General features: G+C 41.7%; 1 protein-coding gene across 3 annotated transcripts in view; it reads left to right on the top strand.

Moving 5' to 3' along the window:
- The window catches only part of ATP10B (ATPase phospholipid transporting 10B (putative)), a 259,276-nt gene that overhangs the window by 157,905 nt on the left and 77,542 nt on the right, over positions 1-23,829 (top strand). For all 3 annotated transcript variants that reach the window (XM_058281733.2, XM_058281736.1, XM_004467210.5), the window contains one exon: positions 7,908-8,112. In XM_058281733.2, coding sequence (XP_058137716.1) covers positions 7,908-8,112 — 205 coding nt within the window. The remainder of the gene's footprint in view (positions 1-7,907; positions 8,113-23,829) is intronic.

Raw genomic sequence — 23,829 nt, 5'->3', positions numbered from 1 at the left:
AGACAAGAGTGAAACATCCAGCATCGTTTGAAGCATGACTATGAAAATTGCCTCTGGCAGGAGTTCACAGACCAACAGACCATTCAGCGTAGCCTCTAGGTCTTTGCTCTGTCTTTGGCAAGAGCAAATACTGTGGCTCCTCTTTGAAGCGGAAATTTTGCAAGTACCCATGCTATTCTCAGTGCCTCACCCTGTGCTCACAGAAGCCCTTATACCATTTGGGCAAATTCCACTTGTCATTTCAGGATAGAATGCATTAGGTCCTCCCGGAAACTCAATGGGCAGAAGAGTCATAAAACAAGAATTCAGGTGTCCCTGAAGCTCTACACTCCTGTCCACAGGCATGATTTGTATTTCAGCGGGTGAAAATCTATAGCCTCTGTTTTGCCATTAAGGGACTCACAGTTCCAAAAGGTGAGGCTCCCGTTCTCAACCCAGCCTCTGTTATGTTTATGTCACTAAATTAGGAGGCTTCACCTGCCTTTGAACCTCATTCCCAGGCAGAACTGAGAGAACGCATTGAGCCATGAAGCTCCCACGGCTGCCACATCGATGTTCTGGTTTGTGCACACATGCATTTTCCCTAAGGGACAGCTGACCAGGACGACCTGTGTGAGCTGGTGCCAGATAGACAGGCTTCTGGGTTTCATATTATCTATGAAATAAAATAATAGCAATAATAAATATTACTTCATCATTATGCAGCTAAATGGTAATGCAAGTAAAGTGTTAGGCTCATTATCAGCACTCGATAAATGTAAGCAATAATATAATATCATCATTAGAAGTCTTCACTGGGGAGCCATAACAGAAAGATAGGTTGGATGTTAAAATGGCTAGAGGTTGGCAAAAGCTTCCCCTCTATTGCCTCCTGTTCACGATCAATCTATGAGGAATCAATGACTAAGCATTCACTGAAAACTTCCCATGTGCTGGGCACACCATACCAGACCCTATGGAGGTACAGAAATATAAGGCAGGTTCATTCCAGCTCTCGACAACTTGTAATATGGTTGAAAATAAAAGCTATGTGGACAATGAGGGAACAGGACGTGTGGCATAATATGCAAGGATGTGTGGCAACAAGAGGTGCTGCCTGAACCCTCAGCACCCAGGAGTCAAAAGGGGAAGATAGCATTTGGGTCTGCAGAGGTCAACATCCCATGACCCCGAATCCCCCCACATTGCCTCTCCTTGCCCGGCTGCACCTGTGGGTCCCCTGCCCTTGGAAGCCCACTGCTCCCAGAACCATCGCTGTGCAGCAGCCACGCAGACAAAGAGGCCAGGGAGAGGGTGAACACCAGAGCTGGGCCTTCAACGTCCTCCCCACTTCCCAAAGGACTTTATACTTTACAAATATGACCCAAAAGTTCCAGTTCACAGTCTCTGGGTGCTCATGAGCTCACAGTAGTACACATGCCCCAGGGACAATGGCCCTGAGCCCCAGCTGCTGATGTGAGACTTCCGTCCTCCCACCCTCTTCCTCACAGCCCCAGGTAGAGCTGGGCATCTCCAGGTGTGGTGAACACCAGCCAAGCCAGGAGCCCCAGTCCCTCCTCTGGCCTCAGCTCTTCCCTTCTGCCACTTCTCTGAGTCCTTAAAGTCCAAAGCTCCCCCATTAGTAGCAGGCAGGAAGATCCAGGGAACACAGAAGCGCGAGATGGGGCAAGCACACTCACACGCGCTGCCCGCTGCCCCAAGCCCAGGCTGTCTTTAATGTAATTCCTACTTCTGTTCCATTTCCTGGGGCCAGGTGGGCACTGATTCCACACTATCTTTCTTCCTTTTAAATTCTTATTTGCTCTTGCCATATCAGCTCATGAAAACAAACAACCACAGCAGTCTAGTCCACTGACTCTACAAGCAGTGACCCTGTTTGGCCCATGCTAGTAATAACTGTAATGATGATAAGAACACTAGATGCCATTTGCTGGGAGGTTACTAGGTACTTTACATTTATTACTTAATTGAACTCTTACTGCAACCTGTAGGATAGGTTTGTTTCTGGGGGGGGGCGGGGGACTGGGGTGTGTTTAAAGATTTATTTACTTATTTATTTTTCCCTACCCCTTCACTGTTCCAACTTGCTCAGCACTGTGTCTTTAGGAGGCACTGGGAACTGAACCTGGGACCTCTGATGTGGGAGGGAGGTACTTAACCATTTAAGCCACCTCTGTTCCCCACTTTGTTGTGTCTCTCATTATGTTTTTTCTTCTTGGGTCTCTTCTTGCGTCATCTTGTTGTGCCTGCCCGTCATATCAGCTTGCTGTCTTGCTCATTTTCTTTAGGAGGCACTGGGATCCAGCAACCTCCCATGTGGTAGGCAGAAGCCCAGTCACCTGAGCCACATCCACTTCCCAGGATAGGTTTTATTTGTTCTATTTACAGACTCAAAAAAAAAAAAAAAAAATGAGGATCAGAGAGGTTAAATAGCAAATTCAAGATCACACTACATGTAAGAGGTAGTTCCAGGTTTCAAATCTGGCTCCCCTGACTCCACAGCCCTTCACTACTCTATAGTACTACTTCTACCTCAACACATGGCTGCCCAAATTATTGGGCATTACAGGTATTCCTGAACCAGCCACAGGACCCTTGGCTCTCCTCCTTGCAGCCATGGAAAGAGCAGAGGTTCCATCTGGGGCTCCATCACTGTTTACTTTGGCCAACTCACTCCCCTTCTCTGAGATTCAGTTTCCTCAACTGTGTAGTGAGCGTTGGATTGGAGACCTGTCTGATTCCCTCTCACCTGGATTTTAAGGCTACAGCAGCCAGCCTCTGCTGAGCCTGGGTCCCTCTTTTCTGGGCCTGGGGAGAAGGTTTGGATTTTTAGAGTTTCTTTTGTCAACAGGGCATTGTGTGCCTAGGCCCAAGCCATGAAATGTAATCACGGGCATAAGATGGATGTCCCAACAACAGATTAAGAGTCCTCACGGGCCTGAGTAGTGGACTGGTGGTGAGCCCTCACTATAAGAACAGCGATCAGTCCTCATCATCATTGTGTCCTCATCATCAATCTTAAGAGACACTTGTATTTACTGAACACATTACTAAAGGCAAAGTCCTGAACTCCACACCTTACATGGGTCAGATCACGAATCCTTTCAACAACCCCCTGAAGCAGGGGCAAACATTATCTTCAACTGGCAGATGAAGAAACAGGGGCTCTGAGAGGTTAAGTAACTCGCCCAATCACCCAGGTAATAAACGGGAGAGCTGGGAGTCACACCGGCTCTTACTTCCTTCACGGAGCTCATTCTCCCCGGCACACCCCTTTCACCTTGGGGTAACAGTGCTGACTGTTCTGGACTTGGCATTCGAATTTCCAGAATGACAGCCCAGGTCTCCCTAAATACAATCTCCTGTTTTTAATAGGAAGTCCCAGAAAACAAATAATCCCCCTAACCAATTTCCTTTACTCCAGTTCTTTGGAATGCTTTTTATAAAAAGCAGGTACTTGGGAAGTGGACCCTTCAGCATCCTCTCCTCCTCCATCCCCCCCTTTCACCAGCTCCCCAACGGCATCCAGTTGGTTACAAACCTCTCTTACTGTTTATTTACCTCTTAATAAGCCCTATATCCTCTCAGAAAGCCATTTAACACTGCATCACTTAATTTCTCCTCAAGGCAAAATCTGCCAGATGGAGCCTCAGTCCCACGCCATGTGGGTTTGTCTTATTTTTAAACAGCAGTGAGCATCGCATGAAACTGAAATAGCAGTCAGTCCCCAGGTGTGGACTCACTGGGCAGGGGATGATCAAGAGTGTGTGGACGCATCCACCTGGGGCAACTGCTCCAAAAGAGCTGGATTAATGAGAGAACAACGTCCACAGGCAGCTCACGGCCAGATGCCGGGCCTGTCTGGGCATCACTCGGTGCAGGAGTATGCCATGCTGTTCCATTTCAATTGGCTTAGGCCACTCATCGCCTCCCCTGGCTGGAGCCCCTCCAGCTGTGCCCTGAATTTTCCACACACATTCTCCTGACGCTTGAAGAGACAAAGTGGACCCCAGAGGAGCAAGAGGCCAGCACCAAGTGGTTCAGTGTGAGAAAGAAATGTCCTTGATATCTCATGTTTTTGACCCAAAAGTTCTTATAAAATTCGCCTCTGATTCTGTAACATAACTAAGTTTAGGTTAATATAAATGTAATTCTTCAAATTATGTGCCAGCTAAATTATTAAGCCATGCCCCACCCACCCCACCCCCAAATGAAAGTTTGTCACCTAACTTCAGTTCTCTTGGGCAAACAACAGCGCATCCTGGAAGTGTATATTTTGCCTATGCTGGAAAAGCTCAACACTAGGGATGGGCAGGTTTTCCTAGGTTTGGGAGAGGAAAAACCTACCGTGACTGAGAATACTCTTCTACCATCCCAAGGAAGAGAGGATTATGTCTAAAGGGAAAGTAGAGGCAATTGTTACCAATATAGTTGTGGCCCCCTGGGATCCAAGGAATAATACAGAGAAGATACAGCCTGCTCTGTCTTGGCTCCTTGGGTAGCTGCATTGGACCTGCGAGAACATCATCACTTTGGGAATTGACAACGCTCCAGCCTGGCTCACAGAAGTGACTGTTGATAAAAATGTGTACACCATAAGTTCATCTTCATAACCCTCCGTCTTCCAACACCTTAATAACCTGCATCTCATAAGCAGTTAGTGGAGTCTTTTATTAGAAGGTGAAAGAATGAATTTCATTGCTCACGGGTGGAGGTGTGCTGGCCCTGCCTTTGGTACACCCCGATATGCAGCAGGCTCAATCAGCATTGGCAAACTTTCTGAGACACAGTGCTCTGGACCTGTAGGCAATGGTGATATTTCTCAGAGCCAAAGGTATTCTCCCTAAATCTCATTTCAAACAGCAGGTGGAATGCTGAGATTATAGCAATTGACAGAATCCACTATTCCCCAAGGCATTATCCAATTGCACACAGAAGTCAAAGTAAGGACGAATGCAGACAGGTTGATTGACAGGCCTTTGTTCCTTGGAGCATTGCCATAATATTTATGAGTCCTCCTTTCTTAAGTACCCCCTCAAAAGGAAAAATAAGCAACAAAGAAAGCCAGTCCCTCCTTTACCCTATGAGATTCTGTTTCCCAAAGAGAGTATGGACCATTCCAGGTGCCCGTAAGGAATCTTACCCCATGAGATTCTGTTCCACAGAGAGAGTATGGACCATTCCAGGTGCACTTGGGCAGTTAGAGAGTGTCCCCAGGTCCCCTGAGTCAGCGGAAAGACCCTAAAGAATTCAACAATAATAATGACACCCCTGGTGGAAGAGTTTCCTCCCCTAAATATATAAATAAACAGATAAATGTATTTCACAAAAGACACTGGGAAACAAATCTGGGTGATTATCCCTGTTACTCATAGGAAAAATGTGATGTGGGGCAGAGCTGGAGCATAGAATAGAGCTGATGAATTGAAAAGTGCTTCGGAACCTGTTATATGCTTTTCCATGTAAGGAAGAATATTGCTAAAATGCTACAGATGCACTGCCCCCAAATACTCAGAAATATGCTCAGCCATTTAGATGCTGTTGCCCACAGATTGATTAAACCAGTGGCTGCTGCTCTGCATCCCCCGGAACCACAGGACCCTCCACAGACCCCAGTGGTTCTCTCAGGTGACAAGGCTGTTCCTCAATTCTATTATCTCAGATTATTTTAAAGGCTCTGATCAGCTCTGCCCTTGGCCTCTATTTTGGCAGGCAGAAGAGAGGGAGACTTCTGAGAGGAGTTTTTTATGGCCAGGAAGATGAGGTCCTAGGGAGGTATGTCTGGCCAAGAGGGGATTCCCAAACCCTTCAGCTTCCTCAGGGACTTTTGTGAAGTCAAAGGAGAAAAGTGGAATTCCAGTCACATCTCTTTCTCTGCGGAAGAATGGACTTGTCATGCTCAGGGCAGCCATGCTCAGATTCCAACAGGAACAGAAAATACAACCTGCCCAGTGGGGCTCAGCATTGGTGGGAAAAAAAAAGCAGACGAGAGCCTGCTTTTCCAGGCTCGGCTGGGCTCAGAGGCACCAAGCTCCAGGGATCAGTTAATAAAGCCTACATGTGGAATATTGATTTGCTCCAAATACCTCATTTACAAGAGGACATTTCCAAACGTGGTCTTAGGATATTCACATCCCCAGGCAAAACACTTGAAACTGCCCCACAAGGAATCATTGAGAATCACTGAGAATATTGAGAATAGCTAGAAAGTCAAATTTGACTTGGAGTGTCCAAAAGCTTCATGAGAAACATGATGAATGCCTAAAAATACCTAAAGGATCAAGGAAGGTAGACAAAATCAGATTTGCCTAAGAAAGCAGAACAAGTTAACTGTTTGGTTAAGCAGAAGTAAGATTTTCTGAAATGAGAGCTTCTTGAAGATGAAATGTATTGCTTGGAGAAGTAGTGAGTTCTTTTGCTGGAGGTGGAAAAACTGAGGTTGAGACACCACCTGAGAGGGGAATGTTGTAGAGGGGACAGGATATCTGATTAGTCTTAGAGATCAGCAGTCTATCCTTATATTGGAGTTAAGTTGGACGGGGGCTCAGGTCCCAGTTCTATTTTTGAGGAATTGTTTCCTTAACCCTCAGTTTCCTCATTTGTGAAATGGGTAGGATAATATCTACTCTGTCGAGTTATTATGCAAATAAATGAAGTATTAACACTAGTGCCTGAGAGAGCTTGGAACATCAGAAATGCTGAATTTGCTATTGTTATGGCAATTACTGCCTCAAATATTGTGGCTTTTATTCCCTGAGCTTGAAAAATTACTTGGGAAGTTGAAGTGCATGATTTCCTCAGATGTCTTCAGTCCTCTGATTCTACAACTATTGGGAGCCCCTTCCCATCAAAGTTTCTGGCGCCTTCTTCCCATTTTCCTTGACTGCCCAAAGTTTTCTCTTTCAGCACAAACTTCAGCTCTTCCTAGGCAATCCTCATCTATTCTCCTGCTACTCTCCTCCCTATAATTAAACCTCACATTTCCTATAGCCCTGTTTCTCACAACCCTTTTATCTATGATGGTAATTGACTATTGTAGTATGTGATGTAGATTAAGTGCACCATGTTTATATGGCAGATATAATTACCTTCTACTTTAAATTTCTTCTTCTGCTAGGAGGCAAGTTCTGAGTACAGTATCCCATCAACAGGAGGCAGTCAATCAAAATGCTAAATCATTAAGAGGACAAAATTTCCTTCACCTCCTCCCACCCACCACCCACCTGCTAGGGCTGGAATCTTTCTGACTGCTTTTAGAGAACATCGTGAGCATTTGTCACCCAGAATCTGAACTTCCTTCCTATGTTTGGAGCACCACCTCCTACCTCATGGGCCAGAGTTCCCCTTGCACTCACAGGGAAGCCAATTGTCCCAGTTTGCCCGGGACTAAGGAGTTCTCAGGATGCAGGCCTTGCAGCTTTAAAACTGGGACAGTCCCTGGCAAATCAGAAGAGTTGACCACCCTATGTTAAAAATGGCAGCCACTCCCTTTCCTAGTGCCCTCCCAGCTAAAGGGTGGGCATGTGATACCAGCCTCCTCCAAGCAGCCATGCTGGCCCCAGGCTTTGAATGGGAGGCTGGAGACTGGGGGAGCAGGGTAGGCAGCAGTGGCAGCCACATCCTGTTTCCAGTGTCAACAGTTCTAGTGGCATTGTCCACCATCCAGCGTGGGGGGTTTGAGTGCAGTGGCAAGAGGACAGGCCTTTTTGTGGTGGGATTCTACTAATTGCAACTAGCTTTTCTCACAGATTATGATGGTCGCCATTTGGGACAATTGGAATACAAAGCAGCTTCATGAAGGATGATTTGGGCAATATTTTAGGGTAATGGGGCCTTCCTCCATTCACCCACTGATTCTCTGAAGAACCTTAATGCTTGCTCTGACCTCTGTCTTTCTCTCACCCAAGAAAGGACCAGAGCTACACGCAGAAATGCTGGAAGGATGTATGTGTCGGAGACTTCATCCAAATGCGATGCAATGAGATCATCCCAGCAGACATTCTCCTCCTCTTCTCCTCTGACCCCAGTGGGATCTGTCACCTGGAAACTGCCAACCTGGATGGAGAGACAAACCTCAAGCAAAGGCGTGTTGTGAAGGGCTTCTCAAAGCAGGTAGGGTTCTACCTAAAATCTTCAGTGGCAAGGTCAAAGGGAAGAAGTTAGCCAAGTCTATCGTAAAATTGAACCTAAGCTGGTGGTGGAGGGGACAGTAGTGGGTGACTCTTTTTTCCAAGCACTTGGGTATACTTAATCTCCCTAGCAATCCTGCGAGATGAGTATCATCCCATATTATAGACAAAACTGAGGCTGAGAAATGTTCATTAACTTGCTGAAGACCTCAAAGTTCCTCAATTAGTGACCCACTTAATTCAATTCAGGCAACTGTGCTCTCTGCTTTAAACCTAGGAGTCTAATCTCTGCTTGGTTACCCTTGGGACCATCCAAATCCTGCTTGTCCTACCTAGCTCAACTTTTTTTTAAAGTGACTACGAGAAAATTTAATATTTTTTAAGAATAAAAGCCAAAATAAGCCAATATGTTAATATTGTTGATCAGGTAATGGGATTCTGGGTAGTTTTCATTTCTTTTTCTTTATTGTATTTTCCAGATTTTCATTAAAATAATTATTCTTTAAAATAATTAAACACCAGCAATCTCTCCCTCCATGAATCTTCTATAGTATTCTCTTGAGCCCAGCATAAACTGCTGCATGGGATTATTAATTATTGTTCCATTTTTATATATTTTACCTCCTCGACAATACTGAAACCTCTTTGAGAGTAGGGCATAGTCATTGACACTTTTGCTTAATCCCCACACTTACGTATATAGCACACTGGAAATCATGGGAAAGTCATTATTGTTCAGTGAGTAACAGCTCAAGCTCTGGGGTTGGGGTCTGAAAACGCCAGGTTCAAATCCCAATCCCACTACTTAGCTATCATTTTAGGCAAATTACTTACCCTCTAATGCCTCAATTCCCTCTACTTGAAAGAGGAGACAAAAACAGTCTCTCTATATAGGCTTATTTCAAGGTTTAAATATGTCTGTAAATTACTTAGCATGAAGATAGGCACATAGTAAGAGTCAGTAAATAGTTGCTATTAATATCAGTGATTTTCATAGACAATGTATGTTGAGAGATTGAAACTGGATGTGATATTCCAATTAAAATTCCTTGTACATGTGTTGATTTGCAATCCTGGTACCTTTTTCTTGCTAGACCTTGGGAAAAAAAGTGATATTCTATTGCTTTTCTTCATTCTGTCAGCCTTTGGCTGGAAGAAATTGGATAAGGATTTAGAAGTAAGAAGGCAAATGCTTCAGGCCTCAGAGATTCTCATGAGCTAGAACTCAGTTATCTAGATTGTAAACTTCTCAAGAGGAGATACTGCATCACACATTTCTCTTGCCTCCCTCAAAGCACCTGATGTACAATTCTCATAAAATCCTCTTAGTATGATTGATTCAGTTCTCAGAAGTCTGCTTTCTCAGTCTTTCATTGGGAATAATGATATCTAGCCTGTAGTTTTGCTCTGAGATTCAAATGGGATAAAATTTTTTAAAAAGTAAAGGTTTGGTACCCAGAGAAAAAAACAAAACAAATGGTAAATATTGCTGCTACTGCTGCTGCTGCCGTTACTACCACAAGAGATGGAAACCACCATCATCATCACCATCTCCACGTTGGGTCATCATAGGAGCTACTGTTATTATGACACTTCAGTCCATTGGTCTCTGGGCTCTGTGAGTTCATCGCTGTACTTGGTCTCTGAGTTTTCTCTCCTTTGATCTCCTTGCCACATTCACTAAATCACCCCAGACTTTCCAAAAAGGGTGGGCAGGATCTGGTCTAATTTCACAAAGTCATTCTAGACAAACATTAGCCCTCTATTTCTGTGAGCCGCCCACTTGAGCAGAGGCATTCACACTTTTTTTGACCATAACTCACAATAAGAAACACATATTACTCACACATGCACATATGTACACACATAAAAACATGCACATACAACCAAAGCTTTAGCTTTACAATGTGCAAAGCACTCTGAGGTTTTCTATTTTATTCTGTTTCATTTCTTTAAAAGTTCTGGAAGCATTGAATCTTGTATTTGCTTACAAATCTCACCTTTAACTTCCCCACTGCAAGCATCCTCAACACAGTTCAGTCTTGTTTATTATCTCCTGGGCAGTTATTTCAGTTTTATTGCATTTCAGCCAGTCACTTCTCTTTTTGTCTTCCACAGCAGCTTCCTAGCTGTTTCTTATATATTAATTAGTCAGATAGTTTGGGCTTTGGCTAGAATGAAAAGTCAGGTGAAAAGACCATCCATACTCCAGTGCTATATACCAGCCAGTTTAATAACTTCCCTCAAACTCTAACCCTGAATTCTCACAGGGTGCTTGGCATGATGATTTACCAGGAAAAAAAAGGAAAAGGAAACACATTTGTGAAGGAAAGGAGATTTATTTAAGCATGAAGCTCTCTGGGGTTCTCCGTTCTGTTTCAGGTTCTGATTCCCCCTCACCTCAAGTATATTTTTCCTTAATAATATTAACAACAATAAGACTAATAGCTTTTATTGAGCCCTTACTAATGGCTTTGCATGATTGTCTCATTTATCTCACAACAACCCCATGAAATAGGTATTACTGTTGTTCTCATTTTACACATTAAGGAAGGTCAGTCCTGAGAGGTTAGGTACCTTGCCCAAAGTCACTGAACTGGGGGTGTTGGAGTCAGGATTCAAAGCCAGGTTTGTACCGCTCATAAAGTCTGCAGTTGCTCATCTCCCTGCCCATTTATTGTCTCACTGAGTTTACCCAGGGATGCTTATTTGAAAGCATACATTTGTTAATCATTGTCAATATTCTTTCTCCATATCAGTGGCAGATGACAGAAAGAATAAAAGTAGGTTCAGTCTGGCCCCTGGAGAGGAAGAATTTGGGCAGTTCTTTGCTCCGTTGTTCCTCTCGTATCTTTAGTGCAAAAAACATTTCTGAATATGGATAGAACTTGCTTCTGGCTAGTTCCACACAGTAGTATTTCCCAAATGTGTTACAGGAAAACGTTGTTGAGAGTTGCAAGAAAAATTAATGTTGCAGGGTCAAATAAGATCAGACGAGAGTAGGTTACAAGTTTTCAAATGTTGTAGACTGTGAAATTTGTAAATTCCCAAAGAGGGTAGCAGGCAGTACTAGTATGTAGCATTTGTAAACCTTTAACCACAAAAAAACTTTTATTCCAAGGAACATAGTCCTGGAATACTGCAGGAGTGGATGAGGAGCAACCCCTTACAGAAGAGGTTTTTAACCTTTTTTGTTCCATAGACGCCTTTGCCAGTCAGGTGAAAACCACGGACCCCTTATTAAGTCCACACTATACTGTGTATTATTTAATAAATATATCACACCTGCACCAAGACATCCCCAGAAAAAATTTTTCTTTTTTATTTCAATTCAATCTCACGGACTCCTTGTTAAGCACCCCTGCCTTAGAGATTTGCTTCAAATGCACTCCAGTTCTTTAGGATGCATGAAAATCACATGGGAGGCTTTTTGTTGTTGTTGTTGTTGTTGTTTGTTTGTTTTGTTTTTTGTTTTTTGTTTTTGATGGGAGGCTTTTAACCATATAAATGCACCCCTCTCCACCACCACCACCAAATTATAATTCACCACAACTGAGTAGGGACCTGAGCAAGCATACTTTGAAAATGTTCCCCCAGCTGATCCTGATATGAACTGAACGCTATCTCCTTGAAAACCTGTACAACAAATAGAAGATACCTTCTTCAACTACGTCCTGTAAACACTTGCCATAACAATAATAAGAACCAAACTCCCGTCTATGGACATCTAACTACGTGCTGGTGTTTTTGTAAGCATTGTCTCTTTTATTCCTTACAAACAGTCAGGGGGAGCCGGGAGGGGGTCATTGCTCTCCTCATTTTACTGATGAAAATTCTGAGGCACAGAGAAGGCAAATTTTGTCAATAGTCCCAGAGAAGATTTTGTACACACACAAATATGGTTTATTTAGGAATTTAGTGTCTTAAATAATATGTATTAAGGCTTGCGTCTGCTTGTTTTCCTTCGAAATGCCTATCTTCTATGAGATCTTTGTCTTGCCAAAAACGTTTTTACTAAGCACTGATATTTTCACACATACACCAACACCCATTTCCACCATCTTTTGCAAGATGAGAGATTACCGCATTCTATTCATTCAAAGTCAACATGCCATTCTTTGGCCCAGCTCACTTAGATCAGCATTTCTCAAAATGGAGTCTTCCAAACCTTTATCCTAAGAGATAATTTTTTAAAAATATGGTCCATGGTCAAATCCGCTCAGGAGGCCTGTGCCCCCCAGGCCCCTCTTGGGGGTTCTGGTATACAGGAACACATTAAGGTCCTTGAGAAGACCAGAAGGAAGCAGGCCTGATGAACTTGGTTTAACCGTGAACTCTCCAAACTTCTTTAACCTCAGAACCATTTGTCCACACAAATGCTTTTTAACATTCCTATGGAACATATTTGGTAAATATTAACCTGGATAGTGGCAGGTTAATCTTTCAGATAAGATATGATCACGGCAAGGAAGGTGAGTGGTAAGGAAGTTGACAATTCCCTAGTCTAGACAGTTCAGTTTTCCCTTTGCTGTCCAAGTTCAAAACATGAAGGCAGGGTTCTGTGATATTGCAGGTCATTCTCAAGGTTTACAAAGAGTTGGTCTCAACATTTTTTTTTCTTTTTTCTTTTTTCTTTTTTTTTTTTTTTTTTTTTTTTGCAATTGGAGCTCTTTTCATGATGGGCCATCTTTGAATTCACAAAATTATTGACCTATTTTTGAAATATTTGCCTAGGGATAAGGAGGAATCCACAAGTAAGATTATGCCAAAGTCTGCCAGCAAGTAAGAGGACTTTATTAGAGATTTACATGGTACAGTTTTCTATTTGGTGACATTCAGATCCCTGCAACCTCTTCCTTAAAAGGGTTCTCTAGATGTTCACTAGGGCTTTAATACCCAAAAATGAATATGTGCCATTCATTTTGGCAAATAGAATCATTACCAAGTCAAAAAATCAGAAATGAATTCTTCCAATTAGTGTTTCATACCAAGCATGTTCCCATTTATCTATTATCAAGTCCCTGAAGCTCAAGTCCTGCTGAAGCACATACCAGATCATTTTAGCACCAACGAGGACCTTACTCTTCCAAGTATGATCCATGAACCAATCACTTTGCATAACCAGAGGGCTTGTCAGAAGTGCTGAATCTTAGGCCCCACCCCAGATCTGCAGAACCAGAATCTGCATTTTAACAAGATCCCCAGGAGACTCATGTGCACATTGGAGGGTGGAAGGCACTAGCCTAGGACATTGCTGATGAATATAATTGTGATCATCTGATTATTGCCCAGGTAAAAGGTTCTTAAATGAGCCTCCCTTTTAACTAGCTTGCCTTACACTAATGGTTAGTACTTTTAAATCATTTCTCAGTTTGAAACGGTCCTTGTAGCCTTGGATCCCTGCAGGAAGTAAACACCGATTTTAACAATCTAGAGAAAGGAGCACTTTGCTGACAACAAGTTGAGGCAGGGTAAGAGTCATTTTTCACCACCCCAGTTCAGGAACCTTGTCTGCCCAGGGAACCAGTGAAAATTTCTCTTTCCTAGTGGACTTTCCAGTGAGACCTGTCTCTGACAGGCTGTCTCAAATTTCCTTTAAGAATGATATGTAGTCGTTTCTACCTGTTGGGCATCACTTAAATTCTGACCACAAATTATCTTTTCTAGATTATTTTAGTATAGGATCTCTGTAACAATACACAACAATATGAATAACGGTAGTCATAAATAGTAATAGCAATAGATAACTTGACTGAGCACATACTATATGACACAGCCAGTTCTCCTAAGCATTCTACACTTACTAACCCCTTTTACTCTTCACACACGTGCACACACACACACACACAAACTGTGAGATAGTTCTATTATTATCCCCATCTGATAAATGAGGCACAGAATGGTTACATGATTGGCCCAAGGTAACCCTGCTAATAATTGACTGAGCTCAGATTTAATCCCAGACAGAATTCTTTTTGAAAAAAATCTTATTATGGAAATTTTCAACTATATACAAAATCACCTAATTCAATAATCAATTCATGGCCAATATTGTCTTATTTATATCCCACCTCTTTCCCCTGCAAATTATTCTGAAGCAAATTTTCAACAGCACAACAGTTCATATGTACATATTTCAGTATATATATCTAAAGGGTAGGATTGTTTTTAAAACATTCCATTATACCATTATCATACCTAAAAATTCTTATTAAATAATTCCTTCATCTCAAATATCAAGTTGATGTTCAATTTTTTTCTAATTTGTTTGATTCAAGGTCCAAATAAGGCCAAACACTGAGGTTAGTTTCTTAAATCTCTTTTTTTTCTATTGATTCTCCTTTAGGCTCTTTTTTTCCAACAAACTTAACTTTTATTGTCCTATAACATTTCTCACTGTCTGGATTTTGCTGTCCAGGATTGTATTTTTTCCTTGTGGTTCCATTTAATATGTTTCCCTGCCCATTGTATTTCTGTAAACAGGTAGTTGGAGCTAGTGTCTAAATCAGATTCAAGTTACCTTTTGTGTTTGTGTTTACATGTTTGCCAATTTGATATCATAGGCACAAAATATCTGATTGTCTTTTTTTATATTAGCAGTCATTGGTGAGCATTGCTTAGATCCATTAATTCAATATAGTTTGCAAAATGGTGATGCTCTAATCCATTGATAAAGAGGAATTTCCTCTCGTTTAGCATTTGGTTACTCTGAGGTCTTGACTATATGAGAATGCAGGATAAGGGCTTGATTCTTTCCTTTTATTTACTGACATTCGAAATAATGAGTTGGTTCTCTAACATACTCCAAAGGTGACCAATGAGTTTTTATTTTTTAATATCAGCATTAACTCATGGATATTTAAACATATCTGGTGGGTTTCAAATCGGTACAGTTGTAATCTTTATTGATTTAGCTGGTGGGAACTTCTTCAGATCAGCTCCTGAGTTCTTCTGACCTCAGCAATCTTTCACAGTTCTTATTCCTTTTAATGAAAAATGATATTTAGAAACCACATAAATTTGATACCAAAGGTACTTATTGCTAATGGGGTGATCATTTTTTCTGCACCATTTAAATGGACAGAACTAGAATTTTTAAGATAACATTCATTAGGAGTCCTGATAATACCTCATTTCAAATTCACAATTATTGGGTTTTCACTCAACCTCATCAAAATCCTTAACAACTGCGCTGTACAGATCCATTTTGTATTTGATATTTTAGCACTCACAGCAACTCAGTGAAATAGATAAGGAAGGAACTAGTAAAATTTTTTAGATGAGGAAACCTAATTTCAGAGATTGACTATGGCAGCTAATATAGAGGTTAGCCAGAATTAGAACCCAGTTCTGATTTGCCTGATTATGTCTTCCACAGCATTCTTCTTAGACCCCTTAATCTGCATTTTCTATTTCTCTAAAATGAATGTGGTTTTCGTGTATATGAAAATACTCAAGCTATGTAAGTTTTAGGTCAAATTCTTTACAATAATTATATTGTATATTGTATTATTATATGACCATGACCAAAACAACCTTATGAAATACTGTTACTTTTATTTCTTGTGCCTTGACCACCTTTTGGTGACCTTCTCCTCCCCAGTGTTCTCCTAGGGCACATGCACACACACACACGTGCACACACACACCATAGAAATAGGAGAACCCACTTCTCAATATTTAGCATTGTTTGTACCCTTCTATTAAAAAGTCTTCCTCCATTCTGCATCACTTCAGACCCTTTCAAAGATTGTGTGAAATACATAATCACACTAACATGTTAACAGGATCATAGCTTTACATTTTCCTACTTCTTACTACCTCCATAGTCGACAATAACATATTTACTTTTTTTTTTTTTTTTTTTTTGAGGTATCCAAACCAGGGATTGAATCTAGGACCTTGTATGTGGGACGCCGGCGCTCAACCACTGGGCCATATCAGCTCCCCTGAGTTGGCTCCCTTATCTGTTCACTTATTGTTTTTGTTTATTGTCTGTTTGTTTTCTTTAGGAAGCACTGGGAACCAAATCTGAAACCTCTCATGTGGGAGGCAGGTGCTCAACTGAGCCACATCTGCTCCGCAACATATTTACATTTTAATGTGGACTTCACTATCTTAACCACTAAGGATAATTGCAGGTATTTCAGGCCAATGAGGAAAATATTTGGTTTCCCAAATGAAAACCATATAAATCTAACATATGGATACTCTTGGTTTCATGTCACCAAAACCTGATCCAAAGTTGCTTGAGCAAAAAGGCAACTTTCTGGAAAAATACAGGGGTGCATTGGGCCTCAGGGTCATGTGGAACCAGAAATTAAGAGGTCTTCTGCACAATCTCCATCTCTTCTTTATGCTTCCCTCCATGTTTGGCTTCAATCTCTCAGACCAGCTTTCTTCATGTGAAAGGCAATATGGCACCAATTGAACTTAAATTTACAGCCTCACTGCCATAGGGACACTGGGGACCTTCCCTTATATCTAGATTGAAAGCCACCCCAGGGTTAGAGACTGACTGTCCTGGCCGGTATCATGTACCTACCCCTAGACCAGAGGAGGAGGATTCTGTATTTGGCATCCTCCACTCAAACTTCATGGTTGAAATGAGAGCACCACTTCCTCAAAATCAGCCTGTGGGGCAGGGGAGTTCTGAGAAGCATGACAACAACTAGATCCATTTCATCTATTTCTCATCAGAGCTATAGAAGTCTAGATATTCCATCCTCAATGACAGGGTCCCGATGTCCTTGTCTCTCTCCAGTAACCCCTAAAGCTCTTCCCTCCTTCCAGAAAGCCCTTCCTTACTGGCCTCTTCTCTACCTAGGCAACATTCTTTACTCTTGTCTCTCTCAACTATTGTACTTACTTTATTGAAGTTCATTCAGTAAATCCATTTACTCGAGAAACATCTGAAGCGGCTCTCCTATTGCCAGAAGCTGTACTAGGGTGTTTTCTGGTTTATCAGCATAGCTACATGTCGTGACCACATCTTCCATAGACAACTTAATATAGAGTTTATCAAAGTGGGGTTCATACCCTCCTCTTTGTGATGTCTTTTGTCAAAAGTGATGTAATTGATTGGCTCTTGTGCCCTCTTCTGCTCAGTTATCCACAGCAAGAAAAACGCGTAAAAAAAAAAAAAATCTGTCTATGCAACAGTCCTTTAAGTCACCACTGTCCATCTGGTGGAAACCGCCCACATTTCAGGCAGCATGGCTTTTCATTCATTCACTCATCAAATATTGATTGAATGCCTTGCCTGTGCCAAGTGTCATACCATACTATGGGGGTCCAAGAGGAAACAAGAGAGATGGAGGTTGAAACGTCATGCTCTAAGAAAGAATTGAATTACACAAACAATTGCTAATGAACAATTCCACAAATAATCCATTAATTCCTTAAAAAAAGAAAAAGAAAAGAAGCAATCATCAATCATCCTTTTTTTCCAGTATTGGCCTGACATCCACAACCCATGACTTTTGTGTTAGAAAGTGTCATAGTGAGAGTTCAAGATTAATTTTAGTCTCATCTCTGAATAAACTATTTGTCTACTTGAGAAAAGAGTACGTAGACTGTAAGGACTCCTTAGCTGTAGTTTCCTCTTGCAGCCCTCCAGCTCAATCCGTCTGCTCTTTTGTGAATCACAGGCAGGCAGAGAGACCCAGGGTTACTGAATATGCAGATGATTTCCTCACCCAGCGCCAGAGAGGAAAGGAACTGCCAGTCACTCTGTCGGCACTCTTGTTATTTTTTTCAAGATAACTCCTACCAGGAAGCAAGAAGGTTATCGAATGCTGGTAACTGTCATTAGTTTTCAGATAAGATTCTCGGAAATCCAGGAGTTGTTTAATTTGCATGCTGGGAAGGAAAACTAGCATCAGCAGTTAAAACAGTTACTTTCACGCCTTAGACAAACTAGTAAACTGAAACAAACAAAACTTTAGGTTGCCGTGTATCTCATGTGAAGCCTCCCAGGTTGGCCTGGATTTGTACACTGGAACCCTAGTTCTTGGCACAGGTCCACATGAGCTCCCCCAAAGGAGAGTGACTGCTGCTGTCACTGTCCTGGTTCCGAGGATGGTGGTCTTGGTCCTTCCCTCATTCAGCCTGAGCTTTGAGTAGAAACAGGGTCCAGGGACTTCAGAGAAGCAAGCTCGGGGATCGCTAATTCATCACCTCTTTTTTACAAACCTGCATGACTCATAGTAAAATCTCAAAAAACTCTAGTCATTACTGTTCAAATGCTCCTGCATTCTGTGTTTGAGCAAAGAGATTGGTTGGTTTAATTGTTCGTCAGTGGACAGAATCTTGAAGGATATTTCCTACAAGTCAAGGAGGGCCTTCAAAGTAGTTTAAGACAGGAAGATTCCTGTGCTCTAAGAACTATGAGTCCCTTTTTTTTTTTTTAAGCATAAAGACTCTGTTTATTAAAAAATTTTGATAACCTTAGCCCCCCAACCCTTCTCTTAAAAGTAGGTGTCCTTCCAGTGTCAGTTATTAGGAAAACACATTAAAACAAAAAGCTACTATGAATCTGATAAACTTTTTAAGTGAATCTGTAATTTATTAATCTCAAGAATACCTACAGAAATTTGAAAAATAACAGTACATGTATGTGTGAGACTTATTTTTGCTCCATCTGTAGATAGCATTTTGTTGCACATGTGGATTTGTGGAGAAGTTGCAATAGCTTAATCTACCAGTTAGGAACCACTGGCTTACAGAACTAGCTTGGTATTTGACAATTAAAAATGTAAGACATTAGACATTCCAAGTGATTGGTATTGATATGAATAATTGTCTAAAGAAGGAGATTTTGCTATGGTCTGTGGTGGACAGAGATGGGTCCTCAAGAGCATGACCCTTGAGCATAGCAATGAAATCTTAGGGGGATTGTGAATATGGAAAACTTGCAGAAAAGCAGGAAAAGGCCCAGAGGATCTGCTCTGTGACCAGATGGCATTAGATGATTATATTAAGCAAAGAACAAATGCAAGCTTTAGAATCAGGCAAACTAGGTTCTAAAGAGCTCTGTGACCTTGGGCTGGTTACTTAGTGCTCAGTTTTCAATAAAATGTCACTAGACTGTCCTGAACATAATCTGAGTGGGGAAGATCAAATAAGATAAAGTAAATACATGACAGCATTTTGTGAACTGTTAGAAGCACTTGATATGTCCATGGGACTGAGTAGGTCACCGTGTTGATTAACATTCTCAGTTGCAAGTAACAGAAATGATTCTGGATAACTTAAAAAAAAAAAACAGAATTGTTGCAAGAATGGGGACTGAGGGCAACTGGAAGTTGGGGGAGAAGCACACAGTATAGCTCACAGAATCAAAGGGAAAGCTGAAGATGCCAGCTCAGAAAGGACAAGAACCAGAAAACTAGAGTGCACTAGAGAAGAGTTGGTAGCAGGAATGACATCATGGTCTTAGATTTATTTTTCTTCTTCCTTGAGCCATTCCACTCAAGTCCCACATGTGGGAGCGTCGAATGGTCAGGGTATCTTGATTTATAGTCCCATCAAGATTATGAGCCGCAAAGGAGAGGTAGTTTCCCAACAGGAAATCAAAGGAGAGTGGAATGGAAGGTAGGTAGCCAGAAAGCAACCATCCACGAGGAGCAATTTCAAAAGATCAAGCATATATTTAATCACACTTATTGATCAACTTGAAATTCTTTTGCGAGGATAGTGGAAAATAAGCCTGGAAAAGTAAAAGTTGAAGTCAACACTAGGGCAATGGCCTATTCTAGCTACTGGAATTTATTTCTACCTGCTTGCTTCACCTTGGCTTTCCCCACAGCCCTGGCAGGTCTCAGGCTTACTGTATTTGAGCCATAGGTCAGTGAACAGTATCTTAACCCTGGAGCATTATTACCTGGTGGCAGGTGGCCCAGTGCCCTCTGCTTTCAGAGGTGCCGCCACTGACACACCTAAGCTAGACAGTGGACTTTGAGTTGCTTTTATGTCTGCAATATTGATTCATATCAATAACCCCGATCTTTTCTCTGATACCCTCTCACTTCTCAGAATGGCTCACACATTATGAGTGCTAAATGAATCTTGAGTGCATCAAAGAATGAATGGCAGAAAAATCTGGTCCACATTGGAACTTATGTCTTTGACTTTTTAGTAGTTGAGCAAAAGAATTTTCTTAAAAAGTAGTTATTCTCTTCCCACAAATCAAAGTTAAGATTATAGTTGAAATTTTTCCTGATTGGGTGGGCCAGGAAGTGAGATCTGCTTTGTATCTCCTCACCCATTACCTTTTTTTTTAAATACTTTTTTTATTTTTTTAAATACTTTAGATTACATAGACATTACATTAAAAATGTAGGAGATTCCCATATGTCCCACTCCCTACCCCTCCTGCACTTTCTCACATCAACAACACCCTTCATTAGTGTGGTACATTTGTTACAATTGATGAACACATATTTGAGCATTGCCACTAAGCATGAATTATAGTTTACATTATAGTTTGCACTCTGTCCAACACAAGTTTGTAAGTTATGATAAAATATATAATGGCCTGTATCCATCATTGCAATGTCATTCAGGACAATTCCAATGTCCCAAAAATGCCCCCATATTACACCTGTTTTTCCCTCTCCCTCTCCTCAAAATTTCACTGTCTCCACATTAATTTTTTTTAAAGATGTATTTATTTATTTATTTTTCTCCCCTTCCCCCCATCCCAGTTGGCTGTTCTCTGTGTCTATTTGCTGTGTGTTCTTCTTTGTCCACTTCTGTTTTTATCAGCTGCATGGGAATCTGTGTTTCTTTTTGTTGCATCATCTTGTTGTGTCAGCTCTCCGTGTGTGTGGTGCCATTCTGGGGCAGGCTGAAGTTTCTTTCACGCTGGGTGACTCTCCTTAGGGGACGCACTCCTTGCACGTGGGGCTCCCCTACATGGGGACACCCCTGCGTGGCAGGGCACTCCTTGCATGCATCAGCGCTGCACATGGACCAGCTCCACATGGGTCAAGGAGGCCTGGAGTTTGAACCACAGACCTCCCACGTCGTAGACGGATGCCCTAACCACTGGGCCAAGTCCGCTTCCGTGTCTCCACATTAATGATGAAAGTTCTTCCATTGCTAGAATCACAGTAAGTCTATAGTAGAATAACAAATAAGTCTACTCTAGTCTATCATCCATTCCCCAATCTAATTAAGAGGGATTTTAGATCCCATGGGGCAGATGGATGGGACTATCTTGCTTGCAGTTGCAGACTCTTTCTGTTCCTTGGGATGGGCATTGTCCATCATCATCTCCTTGTTAGTTGTCCTGGGTAAGTCCAATGAGCTGGAGAGTAGGTGAGTCAGGAGGTCATTCCAGAGGTTACACTTATGCACATCTCAGCAGAATCTCATTGACTGCCACAGTAAATATTGCCTCAAATAGTGGGGCTCCTGAGGGCTCTAGAGACATCCAGACGCTATAGGCAGGACAGAAAGCTCAGAAGTTTGGCACCCTGCCAGTGGTCCCTACTTTGGAATTTATGCTCTCCAGTGTGGCAGAATTGTCCTTATTTGTGGTTTCCCTACACAAGGCTCTTCTGCCCCTTCTATTTGAACCTATAGTTAGTATTATACTTGATAAGTACATGTCCAAGAAAGAGACTTAAATCTTTGGGCTGTCCATGTGCCATTTGGGCCCTGAATCTCAACAGAGTTGCAACACCTATTACCTTTTAGAATCTACAATACAAATAGCACCTTCTCCAGTACTAATCTTATCCCAACAGATCTTCACTGCAAGCTTGTTAACAGGTATTATGGAAGGTATCCCAGAGGTAGAGGTAACTCACAGTCTATCAGAGGACACATGGCCTAGACATGCAAGTGTTAAAGGGAGGCCTAAGCGGTGTGGTGTGGAAGCACACACAAAGAAGCAGCTAATTCTAACTGGCTGGTGTTGGGGATTGAATCAGGTCTCCTTCAAAAGACTGTTCAAGTCTTAGTCCACATTTCTGTGGGCGTGAACCTACTTTGTAAATAGGACTGTAAAATGTCATTATTGGTTAAAGTGTGAATTAATTTTTTAGATCATCTTCAAAGATCCTATTTAGATAAGGCCAAATTGAATGAGGGTGGGCCTTAATCCATATGGCTGAAGTTCTTATAAGGAGAAGAAATCTAGGCAGAGACACAGGCTACTGAGCAGGAGAAGTAGAAGTCAGAAGGGGAAGCCATGTGACAAAATCAGGGATGTACCCCAAGAATTGTGGCAGGTTGGCACCGAATGCTACAGACTGGGGGAAAGCAAGGCCTGTTGAGACCTGGATTTCGACTTTTGGCTCCAAAGCTGTGCGGTGGCAATAAATTCCCATTGTTCAAGTTAACACATCGGGTGGTATTGTCAGAGCAGCCACGACAAACTAAGCCAGTTGGGTGAAAAGGTCTTCGGGATAAGGGTGGGCTTCCTAGAGGAGGTGGGGAGAAAACAAAAACCTCTTAAATGCTAAAATATTCTTCAAAAGAACACTGTCTATCTAGGTGATTTAGAGCCTCAAATTCTACTCTTTGGGGGAAATCTACTTTAAAATGCAAACACACTTGTGGGAGGTAGCTCACTGAATTGCTTGTTAGTTTTAGTGGTTATTATCTATTCTCTACTATATATTAAAGAATTAAATTCATTTATTACATCAGGTACTTTAGTCAGATGAAACAGAAAAAGGAGCAAAGAAAGGTAAATTGGACCAAGAAGATATCTCCAACACTAATCTTTCCTACATATGTCAAAATACCACCATGGGTAAAAGAGCAGACTGTGGAGTCAGAAGTACTGAGAATACATTCTGTCTTTCTGCTTTGCTACCTGTATGTCATTGAGAAAATCACTAAATCTTTCTAAGCCTTGCTTCCTTCATCTGTAAAATGGGAATAATAATAATACCTACCTCAGTTATTGTAAGAATGAAAGGAGATAGCATATATACTATGCATATAAATACTTAATGCCAGGCATATAATGAGCATTCAATAAATGTTATAATAACAAAATTATAACAGGAGTAGGAGAAGTAAAAGTAATGATGATGGTGGTAGCTTTGATGACGATGATGATGATGGTGATGAATGGCTTTGGGTTCTGATGACAAGTGCTTCAATCTTGACTCTGTAAGTTACCAACATAATACCATTGCTTTTCTCAGACTCCATTTGCCCATCTGTCAAAACTGTTAGGGTTACTGTGAGAACTTAAGGACAGGCTCCTGGCACATTGTAAGTGCTCAAAAGAGGTGAATCTCTCCTGGGTAATCTCAGAGACACAGACTCATCTTTTCCTATGCCTTGATGGCTCCTCCAGGCCTTTTCTCTGGATGGAGGGTTCTTCATCAAGGGCAGTGCCTTAGATAAAAGGTTGAGTCAGAAAGAAAAAGTGGATTAGGTGAGCTCCATCCATAAGCCAAGAAAAGCTGTGGAGTGGGGAGGAAGGGTCTACCCTGTTCCAGAAAGGAATCAAAAATTCCTGAACAAAGTAAAAATAAGAACTCTGATGGATTTATAAGGCTTGGCAACTTCTACCCTCTCCTTGGGTTCTTCTCACAGTTTCCCCAGAGTGAGCTACAACAAATCTTTTAAAGCAAGGAACTATGTGGTTGTCTTTGGAGACATCAAGACCTGAGTGCCCTCTCTGCAGTCCCTCTTGGGGAGGGAAGGAAAGATCCCAGGGAACAGATCGATG

Source organism: Dasypus novemcinctus, chromosome 2 (genome assembly GCF_030445035.2).
Source record: "Dasypus novemcinctus isolate mDasNov1 chromosome 2, mDasNov1.1.hap2, whole genome shotgun sequence".
Taxonomy (NCBI): Eukaryota; Metazoa; Chordata; class Mammalia; order Cingulata; family Dasypodidae; genus Dasypus; species Dasypus novemcinctus.
The sequence above is the reverse complement of the archived record's forward strand: the minus strand, read 5'-3'. Positions and strand labels throughout refer to the sequence as shown.